The 15,000-nt window shown below is 40.9% G+C and overlaps 1 protein-coding gene and 1 long non-coding RNA gene across 2 annotated transcripts in view; one reads left to right on the forward strand and one right to left on the reverse strand.

Moving 5' to 3' along the window:
* Positions 1-9,383, forward strand: part of LOC143287719 (procollagen-lysine,2-oxoglutarate 5-dioxygenase 1-like) — a 41,309-nt gene extending 31,926 nt beyond the window's left edge. The window contains exons 17-19 of the mRNA XM_076595953.1: positions 289-435; positions 2,718-2,846; positions 4,579-9,383. Of these exons, the coding sequence (XP_076452068.1) occupies positions 289-435; positions 2,718-2,846; positions 4,579-4,734 (432 nt within the window). The 3' untranslated portion in view covers positions 4,735-9,383. The remainder of the gene's footprint in view (positions 1-288; positions 436-2,717; positions 2,847-4,578) is intronic.
* On the reverse strand, positions 6,817-12,276 carry LOC143287720 (uncharacterized). The gene is made up of 2 exons (XR_013055990.1): positions 9,797-12,276; positions 6,817-9,676 (listed from the first exon to the last, which is right to left on the reverse strand). It is a non-coding gene; the product is annotated as an uncharacterized LOC143287720 (long non-coding RNA).
* Positions 12,277-15,000: the final 2,724 nt, after the last annotated feature.

The following is a 15,000-nucleotide window of genomic DNA, read 5'->3' on the forward strand; positions in this document are numbered from 1 at the left end:
TGTGTGTCCCAGTTGTTATTTTGGCTGTTGATTATGATGCTTTACATGTGTGTCCCAGTTGTGACCATGGCTGATGATTGTGATGTTTTACCTGTGTGTCCTAGTTGTTACCATGGCTGATGATTGTGATGTTTTACCTGTGTGCCCTAGTTGTGACGGCGGCTGATGATTGTGACGTTTTACCTGTGTGCCCTAGTTGTGACCACGGCTGATGATTTTGACGTTTTACCTGTGTGCCCTAGTTGTGACCACGGCTGATGATTTTGACGTTTTACCTGTGTGTCCCAGGACCCTCGTCTGGCTGGGGGCTATGAGAACGTGCCGACAGTGGACCTGCACATGAACCAGGTGGGCTATGAGAGACACTGGCTGCACATCCTGGACACCTACATCCGGCCCCTGCAGGAGAAGGTCTTCATCGGATACTTTCACCGCGTGAGTCCATTTCCAGTTCCCGTTTCAGTTTCTCAGCGTTCGGACAAATCCATATACCCTACCTACATTTTTGGCAAATGACAATAGTGTAGTGTTGGCCTAGAGGTAACGCGTCTGCCTAGTAAGCAAGAGAACCTGAGCGCATTGGTTTTAATCACATCGGTAGTCGCCAGTATTTTCGCCCCCTCCACTAGACCTTGAGTGGTGGTCTCGATGCTAGTCATTTGGATGAGACGATAAACCGAGGTCCCATGTGGAGCATGCATTTAGTGCACGTAAAAGAACCCACGGCAACAAAAGGCTTGTCCCTGTCAAAATTCTGTAGAAAAATCCATTTTGATAGGAAAACAATATTGCATTCAGAAAAAAATACTAAAAAATGGGTGGCACTGTCAGTGTAGCGACGCGCTCTCCCTGGGGAGAGCAGCCCGAATTTCACACAGAAAAATCTGTTGTGACAAAAAAGAGTAATACAAATAGAAATACAAATATAAATAACCCTGTTCAAGCCTCGAGCGCATGCATATGTGTTTGTGTATCAGAGTGGATTCTTCTACAGAATTTTGCCAGAGAAACCCCCTTTTTGTCGTCGTGGGCATTTTTTCATTTTGCCAGGTGCGTGCTGCTTATCGGACCTCCTCAGTTTATCATCTCATCCGAATGACTGGCTGCTCAGTGTGATTCTCCAGCCAGGTGTGGGAGATAGGGCAAGACCGCGGATCCATCAGCGACAAAAGACAAAGCGATTTTATTTCAGCTAGTGTTTAAAAAAAAAAAAAAGCGCCAAAACATTATTGCCATTTCGGAAGTTTGAATTAAAAAAAAAAAAGGTTGAATTAAAAAAGACTCCCCCCCCGAAACCCCCCTGCTCCCCCCCCCCCCAAAAAAAAAACCCAGACAAAACCTCCTGAAAATGCTCCTTTAGGCACTTTGTTTCATCTTTAGCTCCTACTGTTCAAGAAGTGTAACACCTTGATGGACAAGTATCCATTGCAGATTGGTTTTTTTTTGATAATAGTGGGTAAGGTGTAGCTTTGTGTGTGTGAGTGTGTGTGTGTGTTTGTGTGAGAGAGAGAGAAAGAGAGAGGGAGGGAGTAGTTTTGATTGTTTTCGTAACAAGAAAGGGTGTGATTTATGTATTGCTTTGAATAAAGGTTTGGCATTGTTTTGCTTTGATGCTTTGGATCTTTTTCCCCACCAGCGAACTTTTGGGTATGATGGATACTGCAGTCTGATAAATTAAAGATGCTTTCTGTGTGGATGTTGAGTATTGTTGCCTGATCTTATATGTAAAATTATGTTTCATTGTTTGTTATATAGGTTAAATTTCCCCCCCCTTTTTTGTCCTCCTAACGATTTTTCCCAGAATTCATCATATTATCCCACAAATCACGGTGTTGAGAAACTAATGATACAGTGATAGTGTCCAGGCTGGAATGCCTGTTTCATTGAGTCTGCATAGTACTTACGCGCTTACATACGGGCAGAAGAAGGATTTAAGGTCTTCGGGTAGGTCTCTGCTTGCATCCCTGCCGTGAGGGTACGGCGATTCAGACAAAACTGGTTTTACATCCATCACCAGTGGATCATGCAATATCCTGATTTCCTTTGTGGAAGAATAGCTGAGGCAGCCAGCAATTCTGTCATTTTTTCAAAAATATCCTGACAAAAATATGGCAGTATCAGGGAAACTGGTTTATTGCTTTTCTTTCATGAAGTGTGTGTGCCGTGGAAGCTGCGATACGTAGACTAGAAATGAGTGTGTGGAGGAGGGGGGTAGAGGAGGTGCAGGGTAATGTGTGTGGTGTGTGTGTGTGTGTGTGTGTGTGTGTGTGTTGGAACTCATGTACGTTTATATGTATTTGACTGCTTTCATATTTGTGAAACTGCATGTTTGGTGCATATCTGTTATGCATGTGTGGGAGTATGTGTGAATGTGTGTCTTCATGTTTTACATTTATTTGCTTATTTATCATCATTGTTATCTTATTTATTTATTATTATTATTATTTTATTATTATTATTATTACTACTACTTTAAAAAAAATTTTTTAATTATAATTATTATTTATTTATTTATTTATGAAAGCTTATCTATTATTTATTCACCTTTTTTTTTTTCTCAAGGCCTGACTAAACGCGTTGGGTTACGCTGCTGGTCAGGCATCTGCTTGGCAGATGTGGTGTAGCGTATATGGATTTGTCCGAACACAGTGACGCCTCCTCGAGCCACTGAAACTGAAACTCATGAAGTGCATCACTGTCATGCTCGCTTGTTGCAGCCCCCTCACTCCATCATGAACTTCATTGTGCGCTACCGGCCCCATGAACAGCCGTCCCTGCGCCCCCACCACGACTCCTCCACCTACACCATCAACATCGCCCTCAACAGGCCCGGCATCGACTTTGAGGTGAGAAGACCCTCGAGTAGCTTTGAGATGAACTCACTCAATACTGCCAGTTAGCTCCCCTGACTTTCCCCCACATACGACCCATTTGAATGGGTAAGAAATGAAATGTAAACGAATCCAGGAAAGCACACACGGTTTGAAATAGATTTAATCCGGAAACATATATAGCCCCAATAGGGCCCCTTCGTCTGATTCTGTTGTGTGCCTTGTGACTGAGAAGAAACTGGGTCAGACGCCATTATTCACGTGAACCATTCACCACGAAAATAAACTAACTCTCCTGCTCATAAGCACAGCAACACACTCTGCATTTATTGACTGCAGTGAAGGTTGGAAAGGTCAGTTAAGATATTCTTAGTTTAAAATAATATCATTATGCAAATTAGGTGCCACTCCAAAAATTCAAAACTAAATAAAGCCCTGATTGGTCTCTTTCATCTGAAACAGTTGTAAACAGTAGGGTCTTGATCGGGACCCATTATTCAGGAGTGTGTTTGCCACTTATTTTCAAAAGCCCTGTGGGCCAAGTTGTTAGGTGCTCAGAGCTGAGTGCACTGTGGGCTTGATTGGGAGTGTTGCTCAAATTTCCTGGCCGGATACGTGCAGGTGTGCCTGTATCTCTAAGCCTGGAAATGTTATGAGAGTACAGTCTTGTCGAGTAGTCCCAAACCTGAATGGACCTTCACAGCAGCATTCATCATCGTTGAAATAGAAAAACGAACGAATCGAGGGTGCCGAGTCGAATCGAGTACACAGAATGTAAGAATACAATAAATGCAAGCTGCATGCAGCAAAATAAGGCCAAATGAATACACTTAATAGACAAAAAAAGTGTAAGACGAGACAGAGCGTAAACCTGACAAGATGGCGTGGAGAGCCTTGGCCAAAGGAATGATTCAGCGCTTATAGCTTTTAGAGGCGTTTGATTGGCTGAGAGCGGGCCGGGCCAAGACTGCTCGTCTTTTCACTGTTAGCCGCGCGGAATTTGGCCAAGCAGAGCAAACCGATAGGCCTAGTTTGCATCAGTTTGACATGGTAAGTATATGTAACACCAAACATGGAGTATAATACAAACTCCTCCTTTTGGCTGGCATTCCAAGGGGATGTTAGGGGTGGGTGAGGGAGGGTGGAGTCCTGGCTGGCTGTAGAGGGGTGAGATCCTGTGAGACATTTGTTGTCTGAGTCATAAAAAGGAGTGGAGAGAGACAGGCAGGCAGGCAGGCAGACAGGCCTCACACAGGATACATTGCCAGGAGCAGGCATAGTTTAGACAGTGCTGAGAGATTAGCAGATCATGGAAGTTTGCTTGATAAACTAACCGTACAAGATTGAAAATATTTTGAAAGAAAACAAACGTGTGTCCATGCACAAATGTGACCGTAAAACTGTGCATGTTCTTACCAGCATGAGATTGCTGTGCCGTGCAGAATGAACATGACAGTAAGTAGTCTTGTCCAAAACAGGGTGCTTTAGGATATCCATCTGTGCTTTTTATCCTCTGTTCATTTATGTAGCAGGAAAAGGAGAAAAAAAGACTTGAGAGCTTGTAGCATCTGCCACCGTTTTACCAGGATCTCACACAGACTCTGTGTGTGTGTGTGTGTGTGTGCGTGTGTGTATGTGTGTGTACGTGTGTGTGTGTGTGCGTGTGTGTTGTGTGTATGTGTGTGCATGTCTGTGTGTGTGTGTGTGTGTACGTGCACGTGTGTGTGTGTGCATGTGATGTTGACAGGGTGGAGGCTGCCGTTTCATCCGCTACAACTGTTCCATCACCTCGCCCAGAAAGGGGTGGATGTTCATGCACCCAGGTCGCCTCACCCACTACCACGAGGGACTGACCGTCACCAACGGCACCCGCTACATCATGATCTCCTTCGTGGACCCATGAAGGGCAGAGGTCGGGGTCCATCCTCTCACTGTCACCATCCCTTGGCCGTCTCTCTCACTGTAGTGTTGGTTTCTGTCCTGTTGAAGTTTTTTTTATTGTGTGTGATCCCCCCTCCCCATCCGCCCGACCCCCTCCTCCCCCTCTCTCTCTCGTTTCTTGTTCTCAAGAACTGGAGACGGGTTATGATACAGAAGCTGTGTCTTGAGTGTGTGTGTGTGTGTATGTGTGTGTGTGTTTGTAGACAAGTGATTTCTTTCAAGCTTTAAATCCAGATTTTTGTTCAAGGTTTTGCGGTCATGAAAAATGTTTTTGAGGACTTAGGCTCTTCCCACAGAAGCTCTTTGTTTTAATGTTGATAAAACGTGGCAAAACATTTTACTGTTGAAACCCAGACATCACCTTCATATTCTTGAACACTTTAGGACCAATTTTCATACAAATTTTGTGCAGATGAATGAATATCAGCCTGTTGAAAATGATCTTGACTTGGGCTCAAGGTCTGTATAGTCAAAGAAACAGATTTAGTGTTTGCATTAAGCGGATATGAAGGATATCGATATCAGTCAGAAATATACAAAGGGGAGAGGTTATAGATGGCATAATCTGTCTGACTTCAGATTCCTCAGTAAGTTTTGAAACAATTGGATGTGGTCTAGTTTAAGGGGTGCAGCTGGTCAAAATAATAATAGAAGTTATACTTTTGAGTTTTGCTGTTTGTCAGTGTCACAGCAAGAATAATCTGGGCCCAGTTTGGGTATGTTCTGACGCAGTTTTTTAATTCATGGGTGGTGATGTCAAAAACAAAACTGATTACCTGTTTTTGCCTTGACTTCATTCAAGGTCGTAAGATCATAGACATTTCACTGGTCATAGAAACATGCATTGCGATGGAAAAAAAAGAATAATAATAAAAAAAAACCCAAAAAACCCACCCATGAACTTGAAGAAAAGCATTTACCAGGCTTGACAGCCTTGTTCTTCATACCCTGTTACCTCTTAAATTTTATGCTTTTTTTGTTTTTATTCTTGATTGAACGACTTACAAGGTTTATGAAGCTTGCATATTTTTTTTTACTCCTTTTAAAAAAATTGATTTGATTAATGATGCATTTATGTAATATAATCTAACTACGTCCTCAGTTTGCTGTAGTTTGAAAATATGTACTTTTATACTGCCTATTTTCTTACTTTTGTTGCCCCACGGATGACTGATGGGAGAAATGGATGGTGGTTTGATACTTTGTGCTGGTGTTTTTTTTGTGTGTTTTTTTTTCTCTTTTTTTTTCTTCGTGTATTTAATGGTTTTGCATTTTTTTGTTACGAAGAGTAACTTGAATAATGGGAAGATAAGCTATTAACACACTACTCAACAAAGCTGACAGGCAGATGTAGCAATGTAATAACAAATCTTCCAGGTTCGTTGATTTTTAAGTGTCAGACGCTTCATCCACAATAACCATAAGTACACCAGTTCTTAAAGTTCAAACGAAGACAAAGTTTTAATTCTCAAATGAAAAAAAAACAATATACGAACTAGCTTCCAACTCACAGGTTTGTTCCAAGGTTCTCTTTTCTATTGGACATCAATTTTCCATCCATGAAAATCTCATACGAACACTCAATATTACTGTCCCTTTTCTTCTAATCTAACACTGGTTACTAAACTTCGACACACACTCGTGTTCTAACCTAGAACGTTCCAATTAACAAACTCTTGACTGCACCCCGGCCCCGCATTCCACGAATCGAACTTCCTTCAACTTTTCTGCCCTGTCCATACCCACGCGCCCATAAGCCTTTCCTTCTGGCAGGTAGAATTATCAGTCGCTCGGTTGATGACTTGAAATATTCTGGACTTCGCTGCGAGCGGTTAAGAAACCGTTTTTCCCTGCTGTCTGGGCTGAAGCGTCGTTCGCTCATTGAAATCGCTGATCGACTCAACGCCGTTTTATGATGCGGTTCCTATAGCAATGACCTTTCAATGACGTGTTTTCCTATCAGCCCTACGTCATCGTACCAAGACTTTGCTAACCACGCACGTCATGATAATTCTTTCCTTGCATTCATTTTCTTAATTGTAACACTTTTGTTGCCCCATGGATTACTGATGGGAGAAATGGATGGTGGTTTGATACTTTGTGCTGGTGTTTTTTTTGTGTGTTTTTTTTTCTCTTTTTTTTTCTTCGTGTATTTAATGGTTTTGCATTTTCTCCTGTTTATTTGAAAACTTTTGCATGTCATCTCCCTGCGGATATTTGTTGCGAGGCAGGAACGGGCACATTGAAATGATCTGACCAGTGTCATTGGCTTTTGTGTGTACTCTCACATTTGGACGTTTTTATCCGGCATTTGTAATTTAAAAGAAAAAAAAAAAAAAAAGAAAGAAAAAAAGATGAAAATGTTTTGTCTGATCTTTAGACTCTTGAATATTCGATAGCATTTGCTTAGAGGAATTTGTAAGTTCTTTTTTGTGTGTGTTGTGTGGTTGTATTTGTTTTTGAAACTTTCACATTTTTCTACACATGGATGGACGCTTTTGTAGTCGGTGATACATATATTTAAAGTATGTTCATTTTGATACCTGCATAGAGGCAAGTTTTTATAGTTGGTGAAACATTGTTTAAAGTATATTCATTTGAGGCAGTTTCTGTAGTTGGTGATACACTGTTTAAAATATGTTCATTTTGATACCCAGATTGAGGTGAGCTTTTGTAGTGGGAGATACATTGTTTAAAGTATAATCATTTTGATACCCAAATAGACGTCAGTTTTTGTAGACAATGAAATATTTTTTTTAAGTATATTCATTGTGATACCCAGATTGAGGTAAGTTTTTGTAGTTGGAGATACAATGTTTAAAGTATATTAATTTTGATACCCAGAAGTTACTTCTTGTAGTCGGTGATTTATTTTTTTAAAGTATATTCATTTTGATACCCAGATAGAGCTGAGCTTTTGTAGTCGGTGATACATTGTTTAAAATATATTTATTTTTATACCCATTTAAAGATAAGATTTTGTAGTCAGAGATACATTGTTTAAAGTATATTCATTTTGATACTCAGATAGACATCAGTTTTTGTAGACGGTGATACATTGTTTAAAGTAAGTTCATTTTGATACCCATATAGATATCAAGAAACAAGGTGCAATACAGCGTTCAATTAAGAAGACTTGAGCAACAAGCATCAGCTTATATCGTGCTCGTTCATATGTAACAAGCAATACACAAACGCAATGGCGAAAATACACACATTATTTGACAATGAAAAGAAGGTTGAAGTGCAAGACAAAACTAAACAAGAAAAACAACAACAACAAAAACACACACACAAAAAAACTACTATTACCGCAACTACCACTGACAACAACAACAAAGATAATATTAATGATAATACTAATGCTAACATTAAAGCAAGAATAATAACACTGGAAAGTGAACATCACCTAAGGAGTAATGTAATGGGGGAGAGAGAGAGAGATTACAGAGTGAAACCGGGGCCATTCGTCAAAATAAATGTTCAATATAACTGCAGAGAATATTTCATTGTGAATCTTTTAAGAGTTTAAAGTATGTTCATTTTGATACCCAGAGAAAGGTGAAGCAGAGTTGAGGTTGGGAGAGTGGAACTTGACCAGATCGTCATTGTACAGGTAGATTTTAATTGTACAATCGTAAACAATCTTTTTGAGGATAAGGAAATCTGTCACTTGCTGGAATACCGGTGATGGTTTGACGGGCGCAATAGCCGAGTGGTTAAAGCGTCGGACTTTCAATCTGAGGGTCCCGGGTTCGAATCACGGTGATGGCGCCTGGTGGGTAAAGGGTGGAGATTTTTACGATCTCCCAGGTCAACATATGTGCAGACCTGCTAGTGCCTGAACCCCCTTCGTGTGTATATGCAAGCAGAAGATCAAATATGCACGTTAAAGATCCTGTAATCCATGTCAGCGTTCAGTGGGTTATGGAAACAAGAACATACCCAGCATGCACACCCCCGAAAACGGAGTATGGCTGCCTACATGGCGGGGTAAAAACGGTCATACACGTAAAAGCCCACTCGTGTGCATACGAGTGAACGCAGAAGAAGAAGAAGAAGGACTTATCAGATCGTCATTGTACAGGTAGATTTTAATTGTACAATCGTAAACAATCTTTTTGAGGATAAGGAAATCTGTCACTTGCTGGAATACCGGTGATGGTGGTGGAAAATGTAGAGTGATAGTTGTCAGTGCCTAGAGTTTAACACTTGTTGTGTTTTAAGGTGCTTAAATGTGCTGAAGAAGGTAATGAATCATGCTTTAAGTGGTGGTGGCGGTTGTGTTTTTTTTTTTTTAATATGCATGTGTTCAGTGGGGTTTTTGTTGTTGATGTTTTAAACTTGACACAGTGCTGTTAATCGGCTTAGGTGTTAATGTTTTGAAACATAATTACCAGAAATGCATTTTTTTCCATAGAGATAATCTTTGTGTACATTTTTTCAATGAAATTCTCTTAAAAAGAAAAAGAAGAAAATGTTTGTCTTGCATGTGCATGAATCAATGTCTGTTACTTTTTTCTTGAGTCACTGTTTTGCATGAATATTGGTGTTATATTTGATATAAGCTAACATGGCAAGTGTTGTTTTGAATTAAGTAAGAAAGGAAGTGAAGGAAGGGAAGAGAAGGGAAGAAACAGTTCAAAAGATTCTCAGTATTAATTTCATGGACACATTGAGTGAACAGTTCCAGTCAAAGGACCTGTGCAAGTTTGCGGTGGGCAGAATGAACTGTTGGTCCATGTTGGCTAAAAAATAAAAAAGAAAAGAAAAAGACAACTTGTGGAGAACTCTGGAGAGCTTTCTGCTGTACATAAACAGACATAAGAGAATTATGATATCTATCACTAAGGGATTAGTGTGAGAAGGCAAACGAATACTGTCTACTCAAGTTGACAAGTCGTCTTCTGTTTCCACTCCTGAAGTGTGTCCAGACAGTATAGTTCTAGCAGCTGGGTTTTGTCAGTATACTTCTGTCATGAACAGGCAAACAAATAAAGTCTACTCAAGTTGACTAAAGTCGCCTTCTGTTTCCACTCCTGAAGTGTGTCCAGACAGTACCAGCAGCACGTTTCTGTTAGTATACTTCTGTCCGTACATTTTTCGTCAGTGACGATGTCAGACCATTTCTGTCAGGCCTGTATGACCGCATGTCAGTGCACTTTTATAATTATGACTGTACGCTTCTGTCGTCAGTGTGGCAGGAGCCAGGTCTGCCGGCTGTAACTTATGAAACTCTAACTCGGGGAGAGAGAAGGGGGAACATGTTCTGTGAGAGGCGTATGTATGTGAGCATGGACTGCGCTGTGTATATGCACGAGTTCATGCGTGTACATAACGACCACCTGTGCTTGTGAACAGTATGATGTATGTGCGACAAGGGTCAATTAAATACCAGTATGGTTGCATTGCTTTGTTGTTAGTGTAACCAGATTGTTAGTTCTGTTGTAACATAGACTTCATGTACTGCTTGTTTTCAGCATGCTTGAATATGCACTGTGCCTTCCACAGATTCACCACTGTGCTGAATGCACAGCATACTGTGTGAGATCACAGATTTTGTTATCAGTAGTGTTCCTGTGCGTTGTCTTGTGGGTGTGTGAATGCTTTTTGTTTCCACACAGGAGTGAAAGTAGCTTAGAATAATATTGTAGATGTTGAACGGCACTTCTAACGATCCAGCGCACATATGCGCACACGAAACCTGAACCGTCCATATTGTTGAGCCATACATTGAAATGTTTTCTGTCCAGATCCCCCTACTTTTTTTTCTCAATGCAGAGAGAGAAAAAGTGTGTTGGTGTGCATGTGCACGTGCTGACATGTGTTTGTGTGAGTGTCTGATCCCTTTTGATAATCTTATTTGCTTTATAGCAAGGAAGGAATATTGTACGCAATGATGAATATGAATTTGTTTTCAGTGTGAGAACCAGGACTTCTCTTCTTTTTTAAACACGGAGAGAGTTGTGCTTGTTGCAACTTTTAAGAAATTCTGGAGCTTCAGTATTTTTGCTACCTGTGAAACTGGTTGTGGTGGTAGTTCTTTTTCCTTTTCTGTTATTCATAGATTTAGTGAATGATCAAACCTGTATTGTACAGCATTGACAAATAATAGTCTGATCATAGACTTTTAAGAATGCGAAAGGCATACTGCGTTATTTCATACAAGAGATCTATCTGTCCTGTCATTTTAATATTTGTCATGTCTTCCACTTTGTTGTTTGTTGAAACCTGTGTGGTTTTGTTTAACTACAGAATCACTGTAAGCGCGTACATGTTCAGTGTGTGTCTGTGTGTAACAGCAGTCTTTCCCTTTGCATTTGTTTTTATTATAATAAAACTTTTTTTTTTTTTTTTAAAGAAGAAAAATAATGACATTGCTATGTTATAAAATCGATGATGCTGAACGTGCTTGTCCTGTTGTTAAAGACCTTCAGGATCAGAGTCGTTGTAATATGTTCTACTTCCTTTTGTCATGATTGTGGTACTGTTTGATTGTGTATGCTTGTGCTGTCAAAACATCATCCATCATCTCTTACGGTTCCATTTTGATTGATAATGAATGTGTCGTCAGATCCTTGAAAAGGTCTGTTTTGTTTTTGTTTTCTTTTCCTTTTTAAAAAAAATCGGAATCAAAATCTCAGCACTACCAGTTTGCCAAAGGTTAGTTTTAAAACAAATTGTATTTGATTTGATCACTTTTCCCCATGCCATAAACATAATGTTTTTCATGCCAGTCAATAATCAGCAACCAGTAGTTAATGATAACGCCAGTACAGGACTGCTTTGGATTTTAACTTAAATTCATACCAGTAGCTGGAGAGGATGGCAAGACAGACTAAGAACCTTTCATCAGTACTCTGTGCTTGTACACAACAGTGCTTTCATGTTTTCAGTTTGCTTGCATGATACAAAGGGCAAGTTATTGTTCAAACTATTTGGAAAGTTTTACAAGAACTGTGAGATTGTTCTGCTTTTTTTTTTTTTTTTTTTTTTTGTTAATTGTAGAAATAATTGTCATGAATTGTTTATATGGATGCAGGAAATTATTATTAACAAGACAGAAAGTCATGATGTATTCTCATTAAATTTTTGACCATGAAAGAACATACTTGCCAAAAGCACACATTCACTCAGTGTGTGCACACACATCTTGTTGTCTTTCATTCCCACAAATGTCTCTCTCTCTCTCTCTCTCTCTCTCTCTCTCTCACTCTCACACACAGAGCCATGTATGTACAGTCAGATATATACATAAGTCTCCTACAATCTATTTCTAATGGAAAGCAAGATTTAAAAAAAAAATTTCAGATGTATAAAAAGAATCAGATACCCCCATCTGCAGCCGTGTGCGCAGAAGCTGGCTGTGTATTGAACTGTTTATATTTTCCATGATGCTTGACTACACAAATGCTGATTATGTACTTCAGTTATTGAGCCTGATGGCTATATCTCATGTAAGGTGATTTCTTTGGTGCTAAAAGAAAATAAAGGTCATTTTTACTTTCCAGTGCGTTCTTAGTTTTTTGTTTGTTGTTGTTTTTGCTGTGATGGGTTTTTTTTTCAGCTTTTTATCTGTTTTTTTTTCTGCCTGTCTGCCTGCCTGTCTGACCCACTGTCTCCCCATCCTATACACACTAACCAAGAACTCCCTAGGTAAAAATTTACATAATAATAATCAATATATGACTTAACATAAAAATAGATAAGTATGTTGATTATGGTTATCATGAAATACATACACACACATACATACACCACTTTTACTTAACCACAGTTACACACACACACACACACACACACACACAAAACACATGTAACACAACATACGACAGCTGACACGAATGAAATTCATGGAAATAAATTGATGGTAATCATGACTGCTCAGCGCAAGGGAGAGAGGGAGATCATGAGGTTGATACCGGACGTAAACTGGCAGTTAAGTAGGCTGCTGTACTGCTCTGATTGAAGTACCAGGACAGTTTATCATTCTGCACTTGTTGGTCAGTCCACATACAGTGTGAGGGGGCCCTTACCCTTTGGTCATTCCCGACAGTGTGTGAGGAGGCCCTAACCCTTTGGTCAATCTTCACAGTGTGTGAGGAGGCCCTAACCCTTTGGTCAATCCTCACAGTGTGTGAGGAGGCCCTAACCCTTTGGTCAATCCTCACAGTGTGTAAGGAAGCCTTAATCCTTGTGGTCATTCCTCACTGTGTGAGGAAGCCCTAATCCTTGTGGTCATTCCTCACTGTGTGAGGAAGCCCTAATCCTTGTGGTCATTCCTCACTGTGTGAGGAAGCCCTAATCCTTGTGGTCATTCCTCACAATGTGTGAAGGGGCCCTAACCCTTTGGTAATCCTCAGTGTGTGAGGAGGCCCTAACCCTTTGGTAAATCCTCACGGTGTGTGAGGAGGCCCTAACCCTTTGGTAAATCCTCACGGTGTGTGAAGGGGCCCTAATCCTGTGACAAATCCTCAGTGTGTGAGGGGGCCCTAACCCTTTGTCATCCCTCACAGTGTGTGAGGAGGCCCTAACCCTTTGGTAAATCCTCAAGGTTTGTGAGGAGGCCCTAACCCTGTGGTCAATCCTCAGTGTGTGAGGAGGCCCTAACCCTTTGGTCAATCCTCAGTGTGTGAGGAGGCCCTAACCCTTTGGTAAATCCTCACGGTGTGTGAGGGGGCCCTAACCCTGTGACAAATCCTCACAGTGTGTGAGGGGGCCCTAACCCTTTGGTAAATCCTCACGGTGTGTGAGGGGGCCCTAACCCTGTGGTCATTATCACAGTGTGTGAGGAGGCCCTAACCCTTTGTCATCCCCCACAGTGTGTGAAGGGGGCCCTGACACTGGTCAATCTCTCAATGTGTGAGGAGGCCCTAACCCTTCGTTCAATCCTCACAGTGTGTGAGGGGGCCCTAACCCTGTGACAAATCCTCAGTGTGTGAGGAGGCCCTAACCCTTTGTCATCCCACACAGTGTGTGAAGGGGCCCTGACACTGGTCAATCTCTCAATGTGTGAGGAGGCCTTAACCCTGTGGTCTCTCCTTACAGTGTGTGAGGGGGCCCTTTACCTTGTGGTCATTTTTTTTCAGTGTGTGAGGAGGCCCTTAACCTTTCGTCATTCCTTACAGTGTGTGAGCAGTTCATAACCCACTGTTCAGTATTCACAATGTGTGTGAGGCCCTGACTCTGTCATCAATCCTCACAGTGTGTGAGGGGGCCCTAAAACCCTTCAGTCCATCCTAAGTACACCATCCACATGGCAACTAAATTCTATGAACAATATTTAGTGTTGAAAGTAACGTATGAACATATGAACACAAAGTAGGGCGATTATAAATTCTTGAACATTATCTATACATAAATCAAATGAATACAAACGTCCACAAAAACACACACACAAACCCAACTTATCGGTGGAGTATAAAACTGAAATAGCCGAATTAAAACGTGGGAACCAAGAACGCGAGCAAGGAATGTAACTTTAATTTGCTCTTCTCAAAGGGACACAACATCTTGTCGACGATGCTCGGGGCTATCCATCAGCATGTACGTTGTGGTGTCATGAAGGCTTCGCAGTTGCTCAATGTATTTTTTTTAGATATTCTGTCTGTCTGTCTGTCTCTCCCATTCTCTCAGTTCGACTTCGCCTTTTTTTTTTTTTTTTTTTTTTTTTTTTGTTTGTTTGTTTGTTTGTTTTTTGTTTTGTTTTTGTTTTTCATGGTTAACTGAATGCGTTTAATTTGTCCCAAATTCATGAAAATGTTTTTATTAATGCTTTTTTTTTTCTTTCACCTCTCTCTCTCTGTATGGGGTGTGTGTGTGTGTGTGTGTGTGTGTGAACTCATTTTACAGGCCACGCATGAATCTACTGATTTCATAGTATCAGTGCACCATAGCTGTTATCTGTTCTTCCTGTAAATACACTTCTTTTTTTTTTTCGCATACTATGAGCAAATAACCTCCCTCTCGATCGGCGGCGAAGAAAGGTCCCATAGCTGTTGCATTGAAATTTACATTACCTAGAGAGAGAGTGTCAGCTTTATTCACTTCCCCCCGCCCCCCCCCCCCCCCCCCCCCCCAACCCCCCGACCATCACCCCTCCACCCCCCTCCTCCTTTCTCTTTCTTTCCTCTTCCCGTACACGCCATGCATTGCATTGCTGGTGGAGGTAAATAATGTGGGATCAAGTTACTTCAGTGGTGCGGCACACACACACACACACAGCAGT

This window comes from Babylonia areolata, chromosome 11, assembly GCF_041734735.1.
Source record: "Babylonia areolata isolate BAREFJ2019XMU chromosome 11, ASM4173473v1, whole genome shotgun sequence".
NCBI classification, from domain to species: Eukaryota; Metazoa; Mollusca; class Gastropoda; order Neogastropoda; family Buccinidae; genus Babylonia; species Babylonia areolata.